The sequence below is a fragment of the Phaethon lepturus genome, unplaced genomic scaffold (genome assembly GCF_000687285.1).
Source record: "Phaethon lepturus isolate BGI_N335 unplaced genomic scaffold, ASM68728v1 scaffold7878, whole genome shotgun sequence".
NCBI classification, from domain to species: domain Eukaryota; kingdom Metazoa; phylum Chordata; class Aves; order Phaethontiformes; family Phaethontidae; genus Phaethon; species Phaethon lepturus.
Genome location: NW_010558209.1, coordinates 36,134 through 63,511, shown reverse-complemented (window position 1 = coordinate 63,511; position 27,378 = coordinate 36,134). Strand labels below are relative to the sequence as shown.

At 38.1% G+C, this 27,378-nt stretch overlaps 1 protein-coding gene across 1 annotated transcript in view; it reads left to right on the top strand.

Moving 5' to 3' along the window:
* Positions 1 to 6,755: 6,755 nt before the first annotated feature.
* LOC104625366 (cadherin-13-like) overlaps positions 6,756 to 27,378 on the top strand; it is a 33,240-nt gene continuing 12,617 nt past the window's right edge. The window contains exons 1-4 of the mRNA XM_010292975.1: positions 6,756 to 6,787; positions 7,608 to 7,750; positions 20,700 to 20,933; positions 22,205 to 22,420. Of these exons, the coding sequence (XP_010291277.1) occupies positions 6,756 to 6,787; positions 7,608 to 7,750; positions 20,700 to 20,933; positions 22,205 to 22,420 (625 nt within the window). The remainder of the gene's footprint in view (positions 6,788 to 7,607; positions 7,751 to 20,699; positions 20,934 to 22,204; positions 22,421 to 27,378) is intronic.

Sequence of the window (27,378 nt, the reverse complement as noted above, 5' to 3'; positions counted from 1 at the left end):
TCCAGATCCTCAAACGTCACATGTATACCTGAATTGCCTAGTAGCCAAGTCTCCTGTATACAAACCATAGACCTATTGCAAACAGCACATTGAGCAGTCGATATGTCTATAAATAGAGTGAAATTGCCTGGTGCGTTCCCTCAGGAAGCACACGGCCCACGTGCCCGGGTACGGAGCAGTGTGTTGAAAGCCATGGGGAACAGGGGTTTTAGCAAGTGCCAGGGTAGCGTTGCATATCCACTTGCCAACAGCAACGTAGTTTGTGTATGTATGAAAAACAGTACCGATCAGTTTTTGCCCTTCTCTCCTAACACACAGCCATTTACCTGTTGACATGCTTTTGTTATTTCAGGCAGTGTTATTTGAATTGCTAATGAATTATGAAAAAAAGGCTTAGCTTTGAATTATTACTCTGTTGTGCCTGCATAACAGAACACTCCGAGCAACAGCAGAGTTATATTGAAATTGTCATGATCTTGTGCCCATAATTTTACAGTTCTGACAACACTGCCATGCTGACTGCATGCACTCATTTAAAAGGAGTTGCAAAAGAAGGCACAAAACTTCTAGGGCAGACCAATGCCAAGTGCACCGGAGATGGGTCGTTGGCATTGGCACTTTGTTGGACGACAGACCACCGCTGAGCATTGAAAGAGATGTGAAAAGCGTAATGTTCTGATCCAGGCATTTCCAAATCGAACGGCAAGCTACCAGCCTCTCAGTCTACCTCATACAGAAGGATGTGAAGACTTCCTGTCACATGGATCAGGAGAAATTGTAGAGCTCTTCAAGAGTCATAAAGAATGAAAAATGTATTTGGGTATCCAAATGGGAAAGCACATGAGGAAGTGGTGTTGAAAGGAGGTATGAAAAGCCCTTTTGAATACCTGATTTTCCACAGAACTGCTAACTGGTAGTATACTTTAAGCTAATGTGATAAGGTAAGTACAAGTCTCACTGGCAATCTCTCTATTTCATGGCCAGAATTTTTTGATAATATGGTGGATTCAGTTATCCCTAATAATGCTTCCTTTCTATTGTTAAGACATGCTTTGTCACACCAAACACAAGGACCATGTCTGTTACTGACCTGTACAACATGGTGTTTAGGGGCTGCAGCAGCAGATTTTAGGCAGTAGCTTTATATCTGGGTATAGAAAACCTGTACATTCACTTGCACCTTAAAATTAATATATTTTATTCATCAACATTGTTTTTCAATGTCTGAGAGAAGTGGAAACCCAAAGACATTCTTCCAATGTCTTTACTGACACAAACATTTTAAAATAAAAAACCAAGCCTGGAAGTTGCATAAAAATATATTTACAAAATCAAATGTTAGACAATGTTAGACGTAATATATGCTAGAGAATTACTATTATTGTTTTAATTCAGCATGTGTTAGCAATTAGAGACCCTTCTGCGCAAGACTGTGAATATACATATATGAAATGTAAGTTGCTCTCCTAAAGCTTATAACCTAAAACAGTATGGGAGCTGGAATACCTTTGTTATCATACAGTCAAATAGCAGAAAAATTGCAGTGTGTCATCATTAGTGAGTGTGGAGTAGATTTCACCTGGAGAATCGCTGTGTTGCAATAAGGTTTCCTTTCTACTCTTTCTGGTGCCATATGCTGCTGTAATTAGTGCAGGCAAAAGGTAATGATAGCACAGTGGAAAAGATGGAGCACGATGGGAAGCAGGCTGATCTCTAAAGCTCTACACTATGTTATCCATACATAAAGCATAGGAAGCACAACGCAGTTTTAAATCAGATTTTTAATGTTACACTTATATTTTGGGAAGTGGTTTTGTCTTTCTCTTAGAACCATCATTGTTTACATAGGCACGTATATTTATGCTGTAATTGCTACACCAGTCTCTCCCAAATACCTGTGAATCTTTTCCTAGGTGTAGTCACTCTTGGTTTTTCACGTGGACTCAATATAATGAGATGAAATTCATATTGTCTTGATTTAAAGATTACATAATGTCTGTATTTGGTGATTTTTTTCATTTGGAGACAAAAGGGAGTTCTCATGCTGAGCTCTTAGGCACAGACAATACAAAGTTACTTTCCCCACTGATCATTTTACTTGAATAGTTCATGAAGAGCGTATAGAAAAATTTGAGAGACTGCCATTATATGGTATAGCGCCAGCAGGAGCAAGACAGATATGGTAACTTCAGTACATTACCTAATTGTAGGTGAACTGCTATGGATTCAAAAATGTGGATAATGTGGATGCTTTTCATTCAAAATACAAATGTGTATCTATACTTCTCAGGTGAAATATTGGGTCTATGCAACTGATATTTTTCACTTATGTCAGTAGTGATCCATAACAGCAGTGAATATGATTTCAAAATCTAATGTATGAATAAGCTTTGTTATATTTCTGATACTGACTCCTGCCAGTCAGATTGAAACACTATGAAAATGGTTATTATGAATACTTTGACACTTTCCTTTTCACCCAAGACCAGTAAGTATAGACACACATACGTATGTATCACAGAGAATATGAATTTTTACTCATCTGGGTTTAAGTCTATTTTAAACAAAAAAATTATAGAGATGAGCAACTGTACAATTTGAAAATGACAGTAAATATCTTTCTGCATCTTTAGAAAGCTATGTAAATTATTCTTTCCTATTCTGTCCATCTCAGTATTTTTTATGTCCCTCATTGCTACATGTTTTCAGTTCTTCTGCACTGTTTTACAGATTTTATCCTTTTAACAGCTTTTCAAGGCAAAATACATCCTCACCATTTTAAAGGTGAGTTGGGGGCATAGCATGAGTTAAAGGGCTTCCCTAATTCTGTTGTGACAGAGCTGGGACTCAAAGTCCAATTCTCCACGTCCTAATTCAGCCACAGCAACCTTGCTCGCTAGTCCACCACGATGTCAACTTGCTCAGTCTCTTACCCTGTTATATATAATCGTAGCAAAGCCTAAGTGCAGAATCAGTCAGATATTGCATGGGGCCAATGCCACTGTACCACTTGTTTTCTGTCGCATCTCTTTGGTCTCTGTCCAGTGTGACTTGAGCAGCCTCCAGATACGCGAGGCTGAAAACTGCAAGCCTGTCTAAACTGCTCACCTTAACTCCTGTCAATGCCGCACATCAAACTGGCACAGATGGGTCGTTCAGCGCAGATTTGGCACTGGTTCATTTTGTCTTCCTCCTCGTTCTGTTAAAGCGTAAGAGCCAAGACCCCTTGACTCCACATGGGAAAAGTCTGGCAGCTACCAAGCTCTGGAAGTCCTTGCCAAGAGCAGCATCTGACTCTGTGCCTAGATGCCTGGCTGCTCTCCTACGACGCCCTGGGCTATTGCACTGTCGGCTGTGAAATTCTTTTTGTGGCTAGTGCAAGGTTGTGGCTCTGATTAGGTTTCTACGTCCATGTTATCACCACTGTTCTGTGTAACGATCTTCTGTGCTAATCAAGCTGACAGCCACCGGCACTATGCACGGCTGCCAGCACCCCCAGGAGGTGTTCTCTGAATTATTTTCCTGTGTTACAGGAAGGGAAAAATGCCATTTATAAATTTTAAAGTATTTCCATGTATTTGCGACTTTATTTTAGTTCTGCACCACATAGACCACGTGCATATTTTGATTTGTGTTCTCTTGTTCTGCATCTATAGCCTCTCTGCATCTGTTGGTAGGTCTATATTTAAGGTGTCTACTTAAACTCTGCAGCAGATGATTTCCAGTCTAAGGGAATTGTTTTTTTACTTCCTTTGCAATACCTGGCTTATAGATCATGCACGGGCATGAACCTAGTGCAACGAGGTCACAATCACAGTAGGTTGCACCCACTTGCCCATGCCCTGTTGTCATAGAAACCCTTGGGAACTGTAAGCTGCTGTCATTGTTTAAAATTTTAAAAATCCCCAACAAAATACACAAACTCCACAAAGCAGCTCTAAATTTCAGTACTGCAATGTAGAATAAGTCCAAAATAAACAGTAATTGGCACACCGGAGAACATAGTTCTGTGATACATCCGTACGGATGTATCAATGTACTTGAGATTTTCAAAACTGAGGAGGTACGTGCAGGCACGTTAAGTTCATGTGTAACCACCTAAAAAAATGGTCTGATTTTCAAAACTGCTGTGCAATCAGCAGATCCCACTAAAGTCAAAAGTAGGAAGTGAAACTTTGTGTTCTATACTTCTGAGTTTTTATAGTGCCTTTCTTAATGAGTCTATTCTAAACCTTTTGCTAGCAGAGCCCTCAAAAAAATGAGCAAAGAACAATCATCTTGACTGTACTGCAATATACTCTTACAATAAGTAAAAAATGTGGCAGCAAAAACAAAGTACTACTTTTACAATATCTTGTGCCAAATCACAGGTTATACAATTCAGTTTTTTATTTGCACAGCCAACAATGCTTTGTAGAGCAATCAGGGAAGATAATACAATCCATTTTAGATTCTCATTACTTTAGAAGTGTTGAATCTTCTTAAATTGTTTCGGGGTTAATTGAGAATTTGCAGTTTTACAATAGACTAGGAATTGTTTAGGCTGCCCTTGTTTCATATTTTTGTGCATACCTTTGTTGCAAAGTTATAAAAACAACAATAAAAAAGAAACAAAGAAGTGAAATGAAATAATGATCTACATTGTTACTATTCTAGTAACTCATTTTTATGTGAGATAAAGCTCAAGTATTGATTAATGTTTAAATGGTTATTAAGTGGAAGGACATGTTGGGTTGATGGAATATCTCACTATGCACTAGCTTTGCTTTTTTTATTCTTTTCAACATATTCCCTAAGGGATAATTTCTGCTTCTGGGGAAGCTGGTGGTGAAACTCTGAGTACTTTTGTGGCAACATGAATAAGCTAAGTGTTTTCAGTATTTGTCTCTTTTTCTCATAAATTCCAAAAGGTTCTGGTTTCCAAATTTGTCCTTTATTTTAGTATGATAATAGCTCATAAAATTCACTGCCTGAACACGAGTGCGTTCCTATATGCCATGGAAAAGTCAGCCTGGTTCAGCACCCTGAGGAGGCTGCATTTTTCAAGCCTTGGTAAAGAACAGCAGTCATGTGGACCATGTTGTGTTAGTACCTCTGAAATTAGCCATGCTCATCTTCTGTAGGATAAGATCACTTCCCCTGGAGGTACATCAAAGAAATCTTGAGGCAATTGATGATTTTTCTGGTGAGAGGTATTTCTGATGAATTTAAGAGAAGGCTTTCTACTAAAAGCAATTTTATTATTCAAAGACAAAACTAAGTATTCTTTTCTTTGGACTATCGTTCTTTTGAAATAAGAGTATTTTATCAATCTTTGAAGTATATATTCTATAGAATAGTTTATTTAAATGGACCTGTGAGCCACATGGCAAATTCATTAGGGATTCTGGAGCCCTGTGCTTTCTAAGGCATAAATTCAAGGCTTGCCCTGCCTCCAGCTAATACAGTTGTAATGGATACCTGCTCTGTGGGCTGGGAAAAGGTGGCAATGTTTCTGTCCTGTATATCTCAGGCCTGAGTACCTGTATGTGCACTGCCTCATCAATGCATGAGGAAACCACTTTGCACAGAACTTTTCCCTTTTTAACAATTAAGTTTTCTTCCTGTTAAATAGTGTGGTGTCTGTGCCCCAAATTTTTTATTCAAAGGCTAGGATAAGTCAAATCCATTCTAATCTTCCCTAACTCACATGGGGAAGAAAAAAACATCTTCACTTGATGACACCTTCCTGTGGCATTATTTCAAATGCTGGAGGGGAGGTTCCTGTCATGAGGGATGGAAGAGATCTGTTCCTCAGTTCATCCAACAGTCTTTTACAGTGCTGTCTTAATGACAGAATTTAACCTTGAGCTGTGCACTAAGTCATTTGCAATTGTTTTTCTTTCACCCTCAGCCGAGGATCAGACCTACTGCTCACACACAGTAAAATTTGCTGCATCAACAATGAAAGACGCTGATGGCCGTCTTGGACATCTAACAGCTCAGAGCTGTGGCTCTGCTCACCGTTCCGAGATCGCAGCAAAAATCCAAAGCTCTCAAACTCTGCCTGATCAAAACAGTGACAGTGAAAAAGCAGAAGCTACATGGGACCTAGAGGTCTGAAACGAGGACTGGGGGGAGAAAGGCAGCTGGATAGGACAGCCGCACGTTGCCCCCTCGTTGTTAGCTATGATAATGGACATCCCTTCACAGTCTGCGAGACTGGTCTAGCAACTAATCACAACTTATTTTCCTGCTTTCCAGAGGGCACAAGAGACCGAAGCAAGCCTTTGAAATAGGCATTCAGTGAGACCATGACTTTCTTTGTTGGCCTGCAATTTATTCTTTCCTCTTCTAGCAACTGCCATTTTATTTCATTTTACTTCCTTCCACCCCACCTCTAATAATCTGTTATTTTTTATTATTCCTTAAAGAAATTGTTGCTCTGATATTTGGCAGCATTATCGCATAGGACACCTTTCAGATGAAAGCCACTATGAGGCCCTGGCTAAGCACATACTTATTAAACAACAGGTTTCATGCCAATTACTTATAATTGAAAATGTCTGTGGTAGATTGTAGACTGTTTATGACCTATAACAATTCACTACAAAAAAGATAAACGGGTTATTATACTAAGTATTGATTCTATGATTGGAGTTTTCATTTAAAATATTAACACATTTCATTGGAGAGGGAATTGATACTAGTTAATTCAGCTCTGTCTTGTTATATTACTAAATATATTTAACTGAGTATAGAATTAGGCCCTAATCATGGACATTCTTACGTTTATTACTTCAGTCAAGTAGGGCAGTTCTTAGTGCGTAAACTCCACAATCTCTCTAAATGTTTCCAGTATCAAGGTCTAGATATTTGTGGTGATTAATGCAAAGGAAGAACAATAGCAGATTTTGTATTGAGGGATCTTGACAGACAGCATTTTCAAATCCTTATTTAGACAACAAGTATATGGGTGAATTGTTCCAAGATTCTGAGCATCTATTTGAAATCATCAGAAGCAGGAAACTACAGATCACAGACTGCAGAACAAATGTGTGCAAACTGGGTCTGCATATAACCAGCTCCCACTAGACCTAATGAATCCATAGTCTGACTCTCTTTTTGCTACCATACCCCACATTTATTACATTTCTGGCCCTACCCAAAATAACTAATTGTAAGAAAAAAAAAATGAAAAAACGTCCAAAAAGAAGTAAAAAAACATAACTCCTAGTCCAACCAGAATTTTGAGTCTGGAAAAAGGAGGACTGTGAGAGGATTCATGAAGTCTGTAAATAGCAGTGTTGATGCAGAGGTCCATTGAAAGTGTTCGAGTACTCTGGCTGTATAACACAGCCGTAGGAAACAGGTCCTCCATAATGTTTCAACTATTGATTTCCATACTAAGCTTTGGGACATACGTATCCAAAGACATTGCCTCAAGTCAAATAAGCCTAACAATAACAAACTATCTCAAAGGGAAGGAACAAGGTTTAAATTGTGTTTTTTAAGTATTAAGCGATCCACCGCATGAAAGCCAGTGAGTGCAAAGACATATTCTTCTGTAATTGTTTTATGTCTAGATGTATAATCCGTTAACAGCTTCTATATATTTTTTTTTTTAGGTATTCAGTGTACAAGGATCCAGCAGGTTGGTTAGAAATTAACCCTACCAATGGTACCATTGGCACCACTGCTATCCTGGATCGGGAATCTCCTTATGTTCAGGATAACATATACACTGCTCTCTTTCTGGCAATAGACAGTGGTGAGTAACTATTGTCAATCATATTCATTAAAGTATGTGACTTTTTTCCCTGCTTGAAATTTTCTATTCAGAAAGGTGCACAGGTAAAGTTAAGCATACCATTCAGCACTTTGCTAGGTGGCCACCTAAAGGTATTAGAGATCATTGTGTGAAACAGAAAATAGAGGAATTAACTTAAAACTTCAGACTTAGAACAGCTTTGATTTAAGGTTACGTCTCACAGATTCATTCCTACACCAAGATCTTAATGCTAAATGCAAATAGTTTATGAGCATTCTTGGAAAGTAATAAATCATCTTTATGAGAGTTAATTTCTTCATAATATTTGAGCAGTTAGTAAGCCTAAGGCACCTAAATACCAGTAACAACTCATACCTGATATGCTGAATTCTATTCTATTCAATACAATGACAATAAAAGCATAAGTAAAAACCCTTGTTAAAATGCAATATTTTTTACATATTGTGTGGATTAAAGTTCCTTCTGTCAAATGTAAACAAAATCAAACTATCTAGTGAAAATTCAGTGAGTGACTTTGGAGCAGAGAAAATCCTGAACATTCCAAATCTCCAGTGCTAAAGGCAAAAATTAAATAAATACAGATTTGTCTGTAATATAACAGCTAATATGCTAACGCTTTTTCACAGCTGCAGCTGGTTTAGCCCTGGTGATGAATTGTAAAATGTTCTTTTAGGAGAGTAATTCTACATTTTTGTAACTACATGACTCAGGGAACATTTGCAGGGCCTGACAGGAAAAAGAAAATATCGCCTTAAGTATAAAAGAAAAAAAATTCTGCTGAGATGATGATTTATTTATATATTCATATACTTTTTTTTTTAGGACATTTCCATGGAAAAACATAGCAGTAAACTTATTTCTGTCTTTTACTTGCTATTGGGTAAAGATTTTTTTTAAATGCAACTTTAAAGCCTGGTACACTGGGAAATGTCATCTCACAATGAAAGTAATAAATCAGGATCATATTACTGGTGGGTTATCAAAAGGACAAAATTGTGTATGTTTCAAAGGTGTTTTATCCTCAAAAAGAATAGATGGAGCAAGAAGCTGAATATTTCCAACTGTGGAAACCAGTCCAAATGAAAGTGGATTTTCTGGTATACCTTTATGTTGCGCTTAGGGCAGTAACACGCCTTGCTCATCTATTCTAAGCCAAGAACCTCACTGCTGGGTGACCCCTCTTAATTCCCAGAATTTTTTCCCTTCTGGAAAAAAAACAGAAAGGAAAGGTGTCTGTGTGCTGAACAGCAGAGTAAGAGAAGGTATTTAACACGGGTTAAAGAAAAGGGATATTGTTCAGCTAAGGTACTGGGTCTAATTCAAGCTGTTGTTACCGTGTTTATTTGTAATTCTGCAGTACCGTTAGCACGGGAGCTAATCTACTTCCACATTATTGACTTCTTTGAATGAAGTAATTAGAAACCACATGTGTGCATTTAGTACTGTCATGCTAAGGTGTTAATAATGATCATTCAGGAGTATTGTACTGTTTCACTGTATGCAGCTCAGACACGTGCAGAAGTGGCAGTAAATAGCAGAACTTAAATAGCTGATGTTAAACCTTGTGGTCTGTATCACCCCTGGATTAATTACCAAACCGCTTGTGAGACACGTTAAACTTACAAGCGGGCAGGTAACTGGAAAAGTTATCTGCTGGTCTGTATAAACATGTACGAGAGGAGTTTGTGGGAGTTGAGAGGAGCAGGAGGACCAGTGTCATGCACAGCCTCTGGTCGCTCCTTCCAGGCAGCGGTGCCGGGACCCCCGCTTTGCGCTGGGCAGGGCTGCGGCAAGACAGGCGAGCTTCAGATCACGCCCCGGCCACGTGCGGAGGGGTTGCTTCTTCCGTTCGCAGAGGGAACAACGCTGCCGTTGCACATAGGTGCTGCTAGTCTGAAGTTTCAGTCTAGGCTCTGTGGCTAAAGCAGCCAAGCAAGTTTTAAAAATCGATTTCAATGGGTAGGTTTGGGGGTCTGCCTCGTCCCCTGCCATTATGACTGAGACTGATAACATCCCTGGAAGGTGTTCCCCTACTTATTTCCAGGCCACTGATAATGCTAACTAGAAAAGCTGTGAAAACCACATTATTTTTCTAGCCATCATAGCTAATGTCCATCTTGAAAAGGGGTATTATATTAGGTGACCAGACAAATTGTGATAGAATTGTATGAAATTAATACAGAATTCTTTCAGGACTTTAAAAGAAGTTTATGTTAACTTAAAAAGGAAAAAAATCAGATTGAACATAACTGTATGCATTCTCTTTAAAACAGCATTGTCCACAAACTGTAAATCTCTTTCTTCAGGTTAATAAGTGTAGCCTATCTAATACCAGTGAATATGGTTAGGACTTTTCTGTGAGAGGGCAGCCAAAGGCAGGATTAAGAATTGCCAAATGAGATAGGGTGGTAAATTGAAAATTCAGAGGCATTTCCAATAGAGCAAGTCATTTGCTTGGGCTAACAGACAGGGGCAAGAAGGGAGAGTCAAAAAGACCCCATACTGAATCAGAGATGCTTTTTTCAAAAGCATTCAGTGCAGGTCATTGTTTCCTTCGGCCTTTCATCTTCTCTCTAAGTCAAATCTGAGATGTGTTGGCACATGCACTGAGGAAGTTGGAGCTGCCTTAGGCTTTCCTGTTCTTAGCTGGGGAATACAGAAGAGCGCAGGTAGCGTCCACGGCACAGTGCGGCGGCGTGGGTCGGCACCCAGCGCGGCTCCCGGCGCAAGGCAGAGCACCCCAGTCCGGCCCCAGCGCCACACTGGCGCTTGCGAGGCTGCCTAGACGAGCCAGCTCCGCTGGAGGCCTGTACGGCCATGGGGCCACAGCAGCACGCCTAATCCATCTTCCCCCGCCTCCGGTTCCCGAGAGCGTAGCAGGAGTTTCGGCAGTGTCGATGTTGTTAATTGTCAGTATAAGGGATTGCAAACATGCTGCTTACTGTGGCAGGGTGTCTGGGAGTTGTGCGCTAATTTTTAACAGTATTTATAAGAAGTCGAAGTTCTAAAATCAGATGAAACCTTGGACCTTGATAAAGAACCTTAAACATACGCTAAAACAGTAAATAAACATATTATTTTCTATTTGTATTCATACCTTAAACATACGCTAAAACAGTAAATAAACATATTCTTTTCTATTTGTATTCATAGCATATAAAATTTATACGATTACAGAACAGATACTGTCGTCCCATCGTCACCTCTTTTTAAGATGACCTTACATTTGTGTGCTATCTTGGGTGAGGAGTGGAGAGAGCTGAAAACAAAACTCACGGCGATGCTTTTATCATACCCTTTCACTGATGTCAGTAGAGAATCTGTCACTGGATTCAGCAGGCACTGGCTTCTTGTTATTACGCTTCAGTGCAGGGGACAAGTGCCAGGGCATTTTTCTTATTTGTACCATGTTCAAGATTTCTGTCAGAAGTAAAACCAGAAGCTTCATGCTTGGTAGTTCTTTATATAAACCCATCGCATTTTTATCTTTTTTCAGTAAGTCACAGAACTGTTCTTTACCAGTAGGACAGCAACCATGAATGGACCATAGAAAATGGAGTCATTCCACTGCAGGAAATTATTTAGTTGTTTATGATACTCTTTTTAACTTTGTGATATGGTTTTTCAGCATTATCAAATTAACTGCAGAGAAGGGTAGTTAAGTATGAATTGTTTCTGATCTAAACAGTTCCTGTATCTTCCCAAACAGAATTGACACAATGTGTAAGAGCAAATTTGATGGACACAGTATTAATTTTATAGATAATAAAGTTTGACCTTTATTGGGGGGGGGGGGAATTTCACTTTAAAAAGGACTTTTTGGAATGAATATCCTAATTTTCTCTGTACTTTTGATTTCAGTAAAGGTCAAGGCAGTGTCTTTAGAATTTGAAAACTTTTTATTAAACACTTGTGTGGACAGAGAATCTGTGATTTGTTAGAGAAGAAATTACACACTGATAGGAAATACCACAAAGCAGAGTTAACACACTAAAGTATCATGAACTGTGTTTGATCTGAGAATGAGCTCATAATGGGACAAAGTCAGGTTTAGGCAGACTTGGAAAACATCGGAGGTTTCATTCAATTAACAAAAGTGCCAATAATGATGATAATTTTATTTCCTGAATTTAGCATCCTAATTACTAAAAACAATGCAATATCACAAGCATACAGTGCAATTATTGGGAGTATATCTGTACAACACATGTATGTTAAATACAGACAAGAAATCATTTGAGTTTGAGAAATCTGCCTGCAACAGACCTTCCAAATTTGCTACGCAACCATGTTGTAGCGTCATCCTACAGATTCTGTTACACACGGGAGTATTTGGGATGACTATTGTAAAGCAGAATACCTGTGTGTTTTTCTTGTAAGGTCAGTTATGCTAAAAACTCTCCAGGAATGGTCTTTTTTTCCCCTGTATTCTGAGGAAAAATATGTGAAAGCTAAAATTTGTTTCTCCTTTTCCTTTAAGAGGGAGAAATAATAAAATATATCCAGATTTACCTTCGTTATGCAATAATCACTCATGTTATTGCAGAGGGGCATGATACCTCATTAATGTCCCCATTGTGTAACTTTTTTAATCTCTCTAGAAGAAAAACTTTGGTTATCTTTGTTTGCCAGATACATGGAAAAAACACCTGTGCTGTTGGGGTATGTCAGCTGCTGGTGACAGATGATGAAGAACTAATACCCAGTCTTGCTGATTTGGTTAAATGTAGTTATCAACTTCACCTTTCTCATGCCACTCTGGTGGAGCAGCACCCAGGCAAAGCCAGGTAGCTGTGGTCTCCTACTGAGACACATACTCTTGCCTAGTGTACATGTGCCACCTTCCTCCCTGGCTGTTCTCATCAGCTGGGAACTACTGAGACAAAAAGTGACACTATAAGTACTTCTACTACATTAAATATAGAGGAAATGTCATTAAAAACGTGGCATCTCTTCCAGATGTTAAAGATACTCAGAGATGGAGTTAAGGGTTCGAAATTTTAACTGGTGTATCTTTAAATGCACTAAATCACAGTAAGCACTGTTTGTTACAGCAATTCTGCTTAAGTGAAAACAGCTCTTTTCTTGTCTGAAAGTGGTTTGCTCCCTACATGACATCACATCCCCAGGGTTCGACATTATAAGCATTTGCGTGGCAGCCGTCCTCAGTCACAGGCAGGATGTCCAGCAGGAGGGCTGAGCTGCAGGAAATTAAGCTTCAGGAGCAGTTAACCTCTATTGAGTGGAGTATATGTGTTTGAGCAAGGTAAAGGTTAAGAGATACGGAGGACTATAAAAAGGTGTGATTCTAGATTGGTGTGATTTCAGCGTTCGCCTTGAGCTGCGCTGGCCAGTGCCATGTGTATAAATTAGCTAGCTGCGTGGCACTATTTCCATTTCCCTGTTGCACATGCAAAGCAAAGTGAGGAAGAAGTGAGTCAAGGTCTAGCTTTCGCTTTTTTCCTTGTTTCCAAGGACCAGCTTAACTACACCCAAGCAATTCTGAATCTCCTTTATTGTGCAAGTCTCGATACTCCTAATCATTAAAAAGAAAAATTATCATTCTGTACGATGTGTAATGAGCAGTAACAGACAACATCTAGAAGAAAATGGAGTAACAGAGAGATGTGTAACAATTTGCAATTAGAACTTTTCCTTACATGTATCTAACCTGTCTTCTTGCTTCATGATGTATGTAATTAAATTACCACAGATTGATTCCACCTAAAACATGCTATTTTTGAAGAAATTAGGCAATTAGTTGCCATAGCAACCCAATTAAGCCAGTTTTATACCCCTTATCTTAATTGCTATATTAATGGAGAAGAGTAAGTAAATTTAATACTCATCCTTTTCTTGCTATTTTAAATTTCAGCAAAATATGAATTGCACACAAAATATTGTTTTAATTTGTCATCACGGACTCATGATTAGAAAAAGAAATTAGAATGCTGAAAACAGTATTTAAGATGGATGCCATATGTCAGTAGCAATTTGATATGCTGAAAGAGCTGTGCTCTTTTGAAATGTAATTACTCAAAAATAGGATCTGCTTGTACTATTTGAGTGAATGAATGAAGGATTTTAACTTTTAAAGACTATTTATTTTACAAATTTTGAAAAATATTTTAGGCAAATACATACAGAAAGTGCATAGGAAATATAAACTCATGGGAAATTCGGGACCTCTTGTATACAAAATGTCAGCATATGGCATTTATGAGACCAGTTTTTTAAAATGTCAGATTCTGAGCAGCACACCCAAATCTTGGAACCTTCCCACTCTACTGGTTTGATCTGCTTTGCTTGAACCATTAATAGAGTTCAGCTTGAACACAAAATGTAATGGAATATGCCTGTCTGAACGGGATTTATGCCTGCAGTGAGGGTACCTGCTGCCAAATCGCCTTGTATGCACACATTTTCTGATTAGAAAAACAGCATATGGAGGGGAAAAGAAAAAAGCGACATGAGATGAAAATTTGTGTTTAGATTTTCATAGCATTATCATGAGAAAGCACGAAGTGTTCTTTCTCACAGTCCATATATGAAGGATAGTAATTTAAAGAGAGAACATGTTACTTAGCTTAACCACGTACTGCACAGTCTGGCTGCGTAGCTCCCTCCAAACAATTTGGGAACTTCTGCAACACTATTTTCATTCTTTATTCTCTTCCTTTCTTGCTGTATTCTCCTTCAGGCAAATATGAAGCTGAAAATAGAGAAATTGGTGAAAAACCCATATCCGAGGAAAGATCCTAGGCGCTTCTGCATTTTACTGTTAGTTACATGGGTCTAAAATGAAGGAAATTCTGTAGGCATCATTGCAGTTCCAAATTGATCTCGACATGACTCTTATTTAAATGTAGTTTATAGAAGTTTTAAGGGATAAGACTTTATTCATGATGGTTCAGAGGAAAGGTAATTGTGCCAGAAATTAGTAAACCCACATCCTGCTGAAATATTGTTCTTGCTATAATTGCTCACTCATTTTGTATCTGTGTAACTTTGTTAGCCAGCAAAAAAATAGAAGTGGGAGAAAAAGTTGGAATTGAGCTTTCTGGGTTACATAAGGGACAGTGCAAGTGGATTAAAAACTGCTGCTAAAAGGTAAACCATAAATATTCTAGTAAAATTTAGAATGAATGAATTTTCACTCTGTCGGCTTGAGAGGAAATCTATATGGCAATGGATACCCTATTGCTTGCTTTAGGAATTAAATGGCCTTGTAATTTCTGCATCATGGCATAGAAGGGCATAGATAATATGCATTAATTTGATGGTTCTGGAAGCTTAATTTGATAAGAAGAAATGAGCACAGAAGTCTTTTTACCATTCATAATGAGCATGTGAAAAGGGACAGTTCATGCTTCATTCTTCCTAAAAACTGGTCTGGCTTCCAGCAATACTGTGGCTTAGATCTGTGTGGCAGCTGGATTTTCTGGAATGGTTGATTTTTCTTCTTCGGAAATTTGATAAATATTGCCAGAATCCAAGGCCTCTGATGTTCTTAGGAAAAAAAAAAGAAAAGTAGTTCAAATTAAATTTCTTTTTTTCATGCTTGTTTATAATTATATTTTGTTATGTAGAGGCATTTACATAAATATTCCTTTGCTGTAATGACCAAGATGCAAACCATTAAAGTTCTAAACAGAGAAGATTTCTGACGTTTAGCTTTTGATACCATTAGGTGAACTTTCTATACATAAGTGAAAACATGCAGTGTCACCATTTCCTAGTCTTAACACTTGTGTGTCTGGCATTTTTCTTGTTAGTTTATTATCAATGCATTGTTCCTTAGCTGTGCCACTAAACAAATTATACTATTTACAAGTAAACTGACTTTCCTCTGATTTATTGAAAGCCCATTTTCACATAGCATGTGGAAATGTACTTTTTTGTGTTTGATAATCCTTGTTCTTCCTTGTGCAACTTGTTCTATTTTAGATCAAGTCAAGTTTGGTGTCAAACTGAAAAAAAGCATCAGACTAGAAGGGAAAATATTTTTTGAGGATTTTCCTGTTGGTTTTCACAAATTAAATGAAATTTTATTTACCTGAACAAGTGTTCTTATTATATCCAATTTGTTTAGTTTCTAATATCCTTTACGTCTTAAAATAAATATAATTTAACTACCCAATTCTAAAAGGAAAAAGAAAAAAAAAATACACTGCAGTTATTCCAAAAGATTTAAAAATTTTAGAATTCAGAAAGCTCAAGGTAGGATGAACAACATCAGTATAATTCTTTGATTTTGGGTGGTCTGTTGACCAAAGCATAGGACTTTATTTTTTAAGCAGCAATGTTCAAGCAATTGTTTTACTTGGATACGCTCTTATGATCCTTTCCACTGCTTTAAGTAATATGCATCTTCATTTTCATGGACAATCTAAACTCACCGTAATCTCAATGTCCAAATCTGTTTGTTTTCTAAGTTCCGAATATGTTTTTGAATGCTTGGAAAATGTAAGCAGGGTCATTTAGGCTAATCCTGAGATTTGCTGCAAATCGGAAAGGGAAAGCTGGAAGAAAAGGATTAAATTGTCTAGACTTTTTTTGCCTTTGAGATGCATTTAAACAACTCTTCCATCTTGAAAATGTTCTACCAGTTTAGAACAATGTTTCTGACCAGCTTCTGTAAAATTACACTGGCAATTTAGTGTAGATGGATGCCTACTTTTAACTACCCTCATCCTCGGCTGTACACCTAGAAGAGAATATAGTGTCTAAACATAACTGCTGCGATTCCAACAGTGAAGTGCCTAAATTGTTCCCTCCACTGTTGCTGCTGTTGTGAGCGCTCAGTTAGCAGCGGAAAACTACTGAATGTGAAAGCAGCAGGTTGACATGGCCCAGATACCAGCGTAGCCAGCGTTGTGTTCCCCAAGGTTTCCTTAGCATTGTGAAAAAAATGTATGAACTCAAAATGCTCCATGAAAGTCATGCTTTGAGTTAAAACATATAAAAACAACTTTCATGTTAATAATTTGAGGCTACATAGTTATTAGCATCTGCACTGACCATTTTAAAGCTTTTGTACATATGCCTGCACAGGTTGCAGTGAGACATTCAGAGATGACTGTGGACTTACTTACTCATGCAATGTGGATCCTTCTGTCAGTCTTTTGTGATAATAACAGTAGGAAGATAAGATAGAAGTGCAGGTGTGTCTACATCGTGCAAAGAAATAGGATGCTGTGCAGGCAACCCTCAGTCATGTTACAAGATTTTCTTCGGATACCCCCAAAAATTAATTCCTCAACTTTTACTGACTTTTTCGGGGTGTTTGGCTTGTTGTGTGAGACATACCAGAAAATCTCACCTGCTGTATGGCTATTCCTAACTCTGTATTTTTGCTGTCACTTCAAATCAATGAAAGCTGTTGGTATTTGAATGTACACTGATTAGGAATGTCTTAATTGAGTTTCAAAGCAGCCCAGATACCGTCTTTAATTTCGTGGAGCACAGCTTAGCTTAGAGATCTATACACAACAGCATCACATTTCTGTAGAAAAACTAGAAAGTGGAACATGAAATGGCTCTTCATGTCCATAAAAATGTTATGCTCAGATTAAATGCATCATCAGCCATTCAGCCATATGATTGCTTGTTAGACATGCTTGATACTTAAGAGAAATGTCATCTTAGTCCACGGCCGTCATTGTGCATAATTGGTATCTTTTAAGAAACTAACTACCTGACTGGCAGTCTCATTTGAGTAGTTAGATGTCTAAATGACATCATTGTTCCTATGGGAACTTTTTGGACCAAAACGGAATGCCACTTTTCAAATTTCTTGGACGTGTGTTTCTACAGGGACTTTATAATTTCAGACTTTACACTAATTATTCTAGTACAATTCTGCATGGCTTTTTCATTTCTTTTGAAACTATTTTTTTTTAATAAAGGTAGCAACATGGTTGTTTATGCTGATAGCACTAAAATCCAATTCAACATGTGCATCTTCTGGTAACAATCCCTTGCATTACAGATTCTAGTTCCCAAGATATCCTGTGGCGCGCTCTAGCTCATGCAAAAGAACTAGATTTGTTTGTCTGTTTTGCACTTGTTGCATCTTACAACAGCAGTAGCTATTGCCTAACTGAAGACTGCTCTTAGAACCTTTGTATGAAGTCTAATGCCAGGATATGAAGACGTTACCAGTCCTGGTCCAGTTCAGATAAGTGTATCATACATTTCCAACTGCAGAATGTTTGAAGATGAATCTATACTTTTTTAGTGTTGCTGATCAAAGTTCCAGTCCCACAACCCCTAACTAATTTGAAAGATCTTATTTTGCAGTTCAGTCTCATTGAAGATTATTCATTAAGGTTCTCAGTCTTTAAAATCAGGATTCAATACCAAGGTTTCACCTTCTTTCAGCATAAAATTAGCTATCCTTCAGTCTCTGTTTTAGTAGCTTTTGCACACGTGAGTACTGCCGTTTCATTCATCTGTTTGTCGTGGTATATTCACAGCTATGCCTCTTGTGGGAGCCTTAGCAGAAATGTGGAATTATCTCGATCCCAAATGGCTCTAAAGGCACCTAAAGGTTTAAAGTGTTCAGCCTCAGGAGGAATGGCCAGTTCACTTCAGTGACAAAAATGAGAGTGAAGCTCTTTTGAAAAGCTGCTCCCAAGGGTTACTGGATAGAGCCCTTTATGTCTTGGTTTATGCATTAATTTGGTTTTCAGCTGCAAGGTTTTACAATACAAATTACGAGACGTTTTATTTCAGAATTAAAATATGCTACGTAAATCTTTCCTTTCAAAACCAAAGCTGTCTGGATATCATGGGATTTTTTAATTATTTCAAATGCATAATAGTGTCAAATTTATGAAAGTCATATATTCCCAGTAGATATGTTGTGATCATTTTTCCTCAATTCATTTTTTGTTGTATTTTTTATGACATGTGTCTTAACAAGCTTCAGTTTATGACCTTGACATTTGCTTATTTTTCTTTTGGAGGTCTTCATAAATAACCAAGAGGTTTTGTTTAAATCATTATAAATAAACCAACCAGAGAATAAGTCATTGAAAGGGACAGAAGCAATTTCCTTTCTCTCTATTTGTGCGTAATAGTTGACTGGCCCATAAGCCATACAAAGATAGTGAAACATTAGCATGGCAGAGAAAATGCAGCCATATCTGCGTTTGACAAAATAACAGTACATTCATAATGCTGTTGGCTTCTTAATTTCAAAAGGCAGATTTTAATATTACTGACTTCAGAGAAAGATAAGAAGGGCAGTGCATAAGACATTATCAGTCCAGTGTGAAAATAATGCATTCAAAATTAAAGACAGCAGTTTAATTAAGTGCATGAAAGGCTGGCTTTTATGATCATATTTCAAATACTTGAATGTCTTTTCATCCATTCTGCCGTATGACTTTACTTAATAATATATCAAGAACAAAAAATGTATTGGAGTCTTTCTGCAAATTCAATTAGTCCAATAAAAAGTGAAAAATAATTTCTTTTTCATTAAGAAGAACTCAACCCTAACCCTTCTGATGACGAAGTGCAATATGAGGAGGGGGAAAGCTAAAGACCTATGAAAAGTCTGCCATTGTTATGCATTTATGTGTGCATGAAACAGATGAGGTATCACCATTAGTAACATTTGTTACTGAAAGGACTAATTGCATTCTGCTACAGTGAGTAGTTTATCAGATCCAGCCCACAGGGTATTTACTTCTCCCTTAGGATGCACTCACAGTGCAGCAATAATTCCATAGTTTATTGGGCTGCTATAGGCAGGGTAATTATGCTAAAGTGTACCTCTTTCAGCGCCGAACTTAAAACTACCATGACACACTGCACTAGTGCTTTACAGGTTAAGTGCAACCTCTTGAATCCTTTCTACCTGCTAATGGTTTATAGCTAAAAGGAAGCGCAGAGATCATAGATCTTGTGTACTAAAGCAGAAAAACACAAACAACCCAGAAGCGCAGCATTTTAAGTGAGAAATTAAGGACGGGATACAATGAAGGAAGTAACATGCATTTAGAAAACCTTGAGATCAGTTAAAATGGGTTGGTAAAGGAATCTGTAATAAGACTGAAAGCAGTAGGTTACTGGCTCAACCATGGCACACATCTGTAGTGACTGAAAGTTATTACCGCTTGTCAGCTCCTCTCTGACCCCTGTGAAATGAGGTGCTAGTCCGAGTCCGGCTCCCAGTGGGCAGACGTCTCCGTTACAAACACTTCCAGCGCCACGGCTGGTTTGTCAGTCACAGCCTTGGCACACAGGCTTCTAGCAGTACCATGGAGCATAAACAACACCCTCACCTCTGAAGCTGGTTCGTTCGGGTCAGGGCTGAGACAGGCTGGCAAATAAATTAAGAAAGCTTGAAGGCTCCACTGCTAGCTCTGGGTAAATAAAAGATCTCATTTTCCAGAGCTGCATGTTGACAGGTTTCACTTCTGCTGACATAACAAAATATGTCCCCAAGGGTTGCTGGGGAGTGATCTGGTCCTGTTCTGTTTATGGGCACCCACCATACAAATTGATCCCTCTCTGCTGTCATTTTTCCTCCTACTTGGCTTGTTCTTGATTCTTTTAATACCATGCTGTCTATCTAGGGGATGTTTCCTACTATGTTCTTCTCAGTATGTGTTTATGAACAGATTCTTTTCCAGATATCTATTCACGTTCGAATCTCATTTTAACTCCAAAATATTCCTCTCACAGAGGTTTCCTTAGAATAGTTATCCATACTGTAGGGAATCAGACAGGCTGCATTCTGAAAATAGAGCAACGAATTTACAATATGACTCATCAGTTTTTTAAAGCAATAATTTTCATATAACAGAGGTAAGAACTATACAAATTATTTCCCTTTGCAAGCATGCAGGTACAAATAAGAGCAAGTGTTTATGGAAGCATGATTTACTAAATATATGTTTGTTTTTTCATATAGGTAACCCTCCCGCTACAGGTACAGGAACTTTACACATTACCTTGGAGGATGTCAATGACAATGTCCCATCCCTTTATCCGACACTGGCAAAAGTTTGTGACGATGCAAAAGATCTCAGGGTAGTGGTACTAGGAGCATCAGACAAAGACCTTCATCCCAACACAGATCCATTCAAATTTGAACTGAGTAAGCAATCTGGCCCAGAAAAACTGTGGAGAATCACCAAGCTTAATAGTAAGTCTATTACTTTTTTTCTTATGCATTTAGTCCTCCCACCTTCAGATCCCAGTGTACTCGCCCTGAGGCTGCTCATGATGTGAATTCAGGAGCAGTTGTGCATGGGAGGCCTGCAGGATGGACCCATTGCTGCTGCTTTACACTTGTGCTGTTTGTGCTCGGACCAGCTGCCTGGTGGGACATACTAATTGTCTGCATTTTCTCTGAAATCTGAACTTTTTTTCCTCTTCTTATGTTGACCAAACTTTTCTCTTTCAGTTTTATATTTAAGGAAAGGCTACTAATGACTTACAGTTTTGAAAAGATTAGCATGTTTCATGGCAAGGGGTTTGCGTGAGGTGCACAAGGCTTTGCTAGAGGACAGCATGAAACTTTTGCATGGGCTTTAGCAAGGTACTTGAATAACTCCCTGATTTTAAGTATTTGAACTCTTCACAAATGCACTGGGACCACACACTATTGGTAAAAGGATCAAAGCAATTGAAGAAGGTTTATATGGCAAATTGTGGGCAAAGTACTACATTTCTTTTTTAATGTAGATTATTTGTATTTGTTTTCTAGCATGTATTATTTATCTCTATTATTGTTGAATCTTTTAGCAATTCATTTCACATTCTTCTTAGAAAAAACTAAAGATGGATGAGTTACCTGTATCTGCCTGCAGGACAAAGTGGAGGAGTCATTTTCTTTGCTGTTCCCAAACATCAAACCACTGCTCTGTTAACCCCCCTAAAAGAGTTGGTACACTCACCTGGGTATCAATAGCTGCTGTGACCCACTGCTGCTCAGGTGGAGCAGGTCTGTGGATTTGAAGGGGCATTACTTCCCTTCACTGCCTTCTCAGGCAAACCAGGGAAGCAGTTAAGTAGCTTTGCCTATACTTCCTTGTGAGAAGGGTTTTTTCCTTTGGCAAATAGATAAACTCTTCCCTCTTGCATTGCTTTGGGGATGACGTGCCTTAGCATTTCATTAGCATATTAGTTTCCACAGGCAAATTCTGCCAATAATTTGCAGACCACATAATATTATTTAAACAAAAGGGGCTCTTAAAAGTCTTTGGTGGGGTTTGGAATAAGTTCGCAGTTAGCTCTCAGACCATGACAGAATTTCTGGATTGCCTTTTCTTACCTCCAGTTCAACTCTTTAACCTTTTCGTTAGAGTGTTCTCATGTTCTTCTTAATTTCCATGAGTGGCATGTCTGATACTGTTTGGAGATTCCTCTTCCCTTCCAGACAATCACTATTTTGGCTAATTCTCACCTTTGCAGATACTCATGCCCAAGTCATCCTGCTTCAAAACCTGAAGAAGGCCAATTATAACATCCCAATCTCAGTGACAGATTCTGGAAAACCGCCTCTGACTAACAACACAGAACTGAAATTACAAGTGTGTTCCTGCAAGAAATCCAAAATGGACTGCAGTGCAACTGATGCCCTTCATATCAGCATGACCCTTATCCTCCTTTCACTCTTCAGTTTATTTTGTAAGTCCTTTCCCTGAACCGTAAGTAGTGATGTATTTAGCTTCTCATGTGTACGCTGCATAAGAAAACCTACCGTGGGAGAAGTTAAATTCATATGTTGATATCCTAACGCAGTAAGATTGGGGGTTTTTTTCTGAGGAAGTAGCTGTAAGAAAGAGCGAGGGGAGGGTTTTTTCATAGTCAAAAAATAGCAATGAATGCCTGGTTGTCAAATTAGGACATAGAAGCAATAATTTTAAGAAGAATCAAAGAAAATTAGACCTAGTGTATGATAAACTAAGAAGTACCAGCTGTAGTAGCAGGTTTCTGAGACGCTTTCTTTCATCTCTCCCCACTTGAATTCAATTCAAAAACAGAAACAGGAGATTAAAGGTGTTCTTGTAACAATAGCTGTTCTGGGTCACCATGAAAATGAGTACTGTCTGCTTCAATCTATTCCTCTGTATAAAGTGCGCAAGCAACTGGAACATGAGGAATTTATTCAAGATTCTGAGCTCAGAGACACACAGAATTGATAATCAAATTGTAAGTCTGTGTTGGAGGGCAAATAGAACTGGTACGTGAAAGAAGCTGCTACTGTTTCTGAGAAAGGTTTCTAAAAGAGACTTAAAAAATTCCCGATTTGAATTCGAAGGAGAAAAAAAAAAAATCCCAGAATGACTCAGGAGTAGGAATTCAAAGCCATGGTATCCAACATCTAACCTAGATGTGTCCCTGGCTTGTCCTGTGACAGCTCCAGCAAATTTTTTGATGCAGTATTATTTTGAGTTCCTTATCTGTTAAAAAGGCATAGCTGTATCCTATAGCTATGGTAGTAAATCTGTTATTCAAGGATTAGTACCGTCACCTTATGCTAGTAAAATACATTTATGCTAGTAAAATACACAAAAATGTATGGTGTATTAATACACCATACATTGTATGGTGAATTAATACCTGAGCCATGGTGAAAGGCCTTATATTCTTGATGAGATAGAATCTACCATGAGGCAGAGATAGAGGTCAAGGCAGAGATGGTTTACACATCTGAGGCTAGGTGTATGCTTGATTACACATCTTGTCAGTTTTTTTCTTATAGTATATTACTTTTATCCCAAAAGGTTAGCATGAAGGTCATTGTGAGAGAATTAGAACTAGCTAATGTTTGCGATGCTCTTTGAAGATGAAAAGGACTATATAAATGCTAAGTGCAAACTCACGTTCTTTGTTCCAATCAGTGCTATCTGAAGTATCTCCATGGGCTTTGGTTCAGTTATTCTGGGTTTCGTCTGCTGGAACCAAACGCAGACTTCAGCTGTTACAAGTAATATGTTAAAATATTTGACAGTACATGACAGTATCGCATCAGCGATATAAATATGCAGCCCATTGATTCAAATGTATTCTTGTTACCACTTCATAAACATTGCTGGTGCTATACTAGGTGTGACTTTCACCACTGGAATTACTTCTTATCAGATGTGATATGGACTTGAACTTTATTTACATTAATGCATTTACTCAGAATACAATGAGGTAGAGAAAAGCTTTTTGCTTTTCAAAGTAATCATGTTGCTTTTTTCTAGCCCCCAGAGAAGTCTGATCATTTTCCTTACATTGAATTATAAAAAGCAGTTCTAGGTATTGGGAAGCTTTTCCTGATTACAGATCTTCTCCAGCTCAACTGTGGGCAGAATATAGGTCCCTGGCATCTGAATGGTGCGTCATGCTTGGAATGATAGAGGATTCCCTCTCCTACTGTAAAAGAATAAATAGGACTGAATAGGCTTTACACTGTGGAAGGATACAGACATGCCTAGAGCCTTTCTGCAACCTTACATTTGTGCAGAGTACTGTAACAAGTATGGAGAGAGTTGTAATTTTAAACAAAGAGTGAATTAAGATTACGCACATGATCTGCCAGCAGCATGATGTCCCAGTCTGTTGTCTGAGCAATAAAACCAAAAAAAAGGGAAGTTGTGGGTGAGTTGAAAGGAAGGGGAAGGAAGGAGAGATCTCCCCGGCGGGACAGAGGCTGTTTTATATGCAGTGATTGTGAGAGACCGCATGAATTCCACAAACATAGACTTCAGCATAGAGAGACCTACTCCTCAATACCAGACTACATTTTTTGGATAAAATTTGCTACAGTTCAGTTGTGTGGTTTGGGTTCAGCCAGTCACACGGGGTGAGGCTGGTGTTCTGTGTCTGGTACAGTTACCTGATCATGCTTAGGCAAAGCCAGCAAGCATAACAACTTTCATAATCATTTTCCTCAGGTGTAAATGACTACATGGAGACATAAAAGAATGAGGCCAGGAGCCAGTTAGAATAATGTGGTTCTGTATTTGAACTTCTCTAAAATGTGCTGGTATCATTGCATTCTCAATTCATTTTCACACACAGGGTTTTTTATAACTGCAGTTAGTTCCATTGCAATGTTTTGTATAGTCCAAATATTTATCAGAGTAATCAAAGATTACGATGCCATAAAAACAAAGAGAACTTTAGTGCTTATTGAACAGATGAAATATCCCATTTCTAGTGGCGTGTTATGGGTTTAATTTTTGCAAAAGCCCTTACGTGGCTCACTTTGCTCCCAATGTTTATGTTTTATGAGGTTCTTGTTCCTAGGAGGTAAATCCTTCAGTCAAATGAACTTTGTTATTCATGCCAAAGTATTTCTTTTTGTATTTGACATCTGGCATGAGGATAGATAGCCCTATGAAAGAGCTGTTCCTGGTAAAAATGTCCTGCATGAATTGCCTCCCCATACAAAACATCTTGGTATTATCATTTAAATGGTGCAATTATTATCTACACTTAGAATGTGTGCCTCCTTTGTAAATCATGGAGGAAGTCATATGTGGTAGATTTCTGAGGTATCTGAGCATAGAACTGAAGAGCCTGATTAAAACTGTAATGCATGCAAAAAGCAGCAGTTTCGCCTATTCTGTAGCTGCCCTACTGTGTTCAGTATGTTGAGGGATAGTGGGATACAGACTGCAGAGCTGCCCAGAAGTCCTCAGAAAGGTAGATATACTTCGAACAAGAAAAATTTAGGAGTTCTTGTCAGCCAGAAATAGAAAATATAAGATGCTAAAGTAAAGTATATGGGCAGATTGCTGGCTTTCCACAACAAAACAGTAAGGTGTTTGGTGGAATTAAAAGATGGTGAATACAGAGTTGATTGGGAAAAGGAGAATCTTTGTATATTTTCTACTTAATTGAACTTATTACCACTGGGGTCACTGAAGTCAAGCTGGAAAGATGTATAGTGGACAAGTAGAGGACTTTCCAAAGTTATAATAGTTAATGCTAACAAATATTGGAAAGAATATTAAGTCTTATCTGTCATTGATGCAGACACCATGTTTAAGATGAGACCTAGTGTAGTGGCATCTTGTCCTCTGCCAGCTTTTCATAGCCACTACTGGAGACAAGATAGGACCGGAATGTTCAGATATAATTTAGAATTTAGTAATTCAGATTGAGGAAAAAGAACAGATCAAAAAACAGATCTGGGTCCCTAGTTATGGAGAAGGACTACAGAAAACTGGAGGAAGAGGAAAAGTGGGAGAAAGAGGAAGTGTGTTATGCAGCGTGTCTGGTGCTGGTGCAGTTGTCCATGTTGTCCCTTACTGCTGTATTGTCTCAGTCATCTCATGTTTTCAACTGACACAGGTGAAATAGCTCTGTTCAGAATGAATGTAACCAAAGAGATGTGCTCAACAGCACTAGCATTATAAACAAGTTCCCTCTGGAAGGCTCCTGAACATTTTTAGTAAGAGAGCATCTACAACATTCCATAAGGATGAGGGACAGCGAGAGAGGGAAGAAATATGCCCTTTATTGCAACCTACAAATTGGTAGCTGATGTTTCATTTAGGTATTGCTTGAACAAGACCTAAAAGGGAGAATAGCTGTCCTTGAAAATTTTGCTTAAGTATCATCAATTTCCCAACAAATGATTGAAAATATATGTTTAATAAACATTTAACAGCAGTCTCTTCTCAAGATCTCACGATCAGTATCTCAGGAGGTGGGTAAAGCTGTTCTTGTTGTGCACGGACAAAGACATGGCAGAGGAAGTTTCCATAAGGAACTTGGTCAGAACAAGACAAATCAAAGGCATACATCATCAACGTTTAGAAATTAAGTTCCTTACAGGTGACTTAGAAAACAAAATAAGCTAAAAAAGTAAAAGATTGAGATAAAAACAAGTTTGTGCATGTTGTCATACTGAAGTCAGCAACAAAAACTGCCCCAGGCCCTATGAGAGACTGAGAAAGAACTACTCTAGCTCGCAGAACTAGGCTTTATATCAATTACAAATTATTTATCTTATTATTATTTAAAGGAGTATTTGAATTCTGGACTTTTGATTTCACAATAATTATTTCACTTAATAGCATAATCATAGAATAGAAATTGCATTTCCTGTTTCCTTCTATATTCTACCAACATAAGAACAAGTTAGATTCAAATGTGTTGAATGAAGGGACTAAAAGAAGAACGAAAGACACAATAGTCACATCCTGAACAAGGAGAATTTAGAGCAATTCCACTAATTAAAGTAATAATATTGTACTTAAATTTCCTTGTTAGAAAAAGACTGGACTTTAAACACTTCATGTTGAAAAAAAAAAAATTGATATCTTACTTGACTGTCAAACATTGATAAGAAACTTTTTTTTGTTAACCTGTGCACCACAAAGTTGTAAATTGGCTTGAGCTTAAATAAGTAAATTATTCCATTATTATGAACAGAAAGTAAGGTGGGAGACATGGAGGGAAATACTGCTATGAAGAAATTAAATAAGCTGCAGGTCTCTGTTGAAATTAATTTGTTAAACAGAGGGTGAAAGGCCTCAGGTGTGTTGAAAAACAGAGGCTCACACAGATGTCTGTACTGCGATTGCAAGGAAGCCTTAGAGATACCCTTGAATTTAACTTCCTATTAATTTCCACTAACTTTT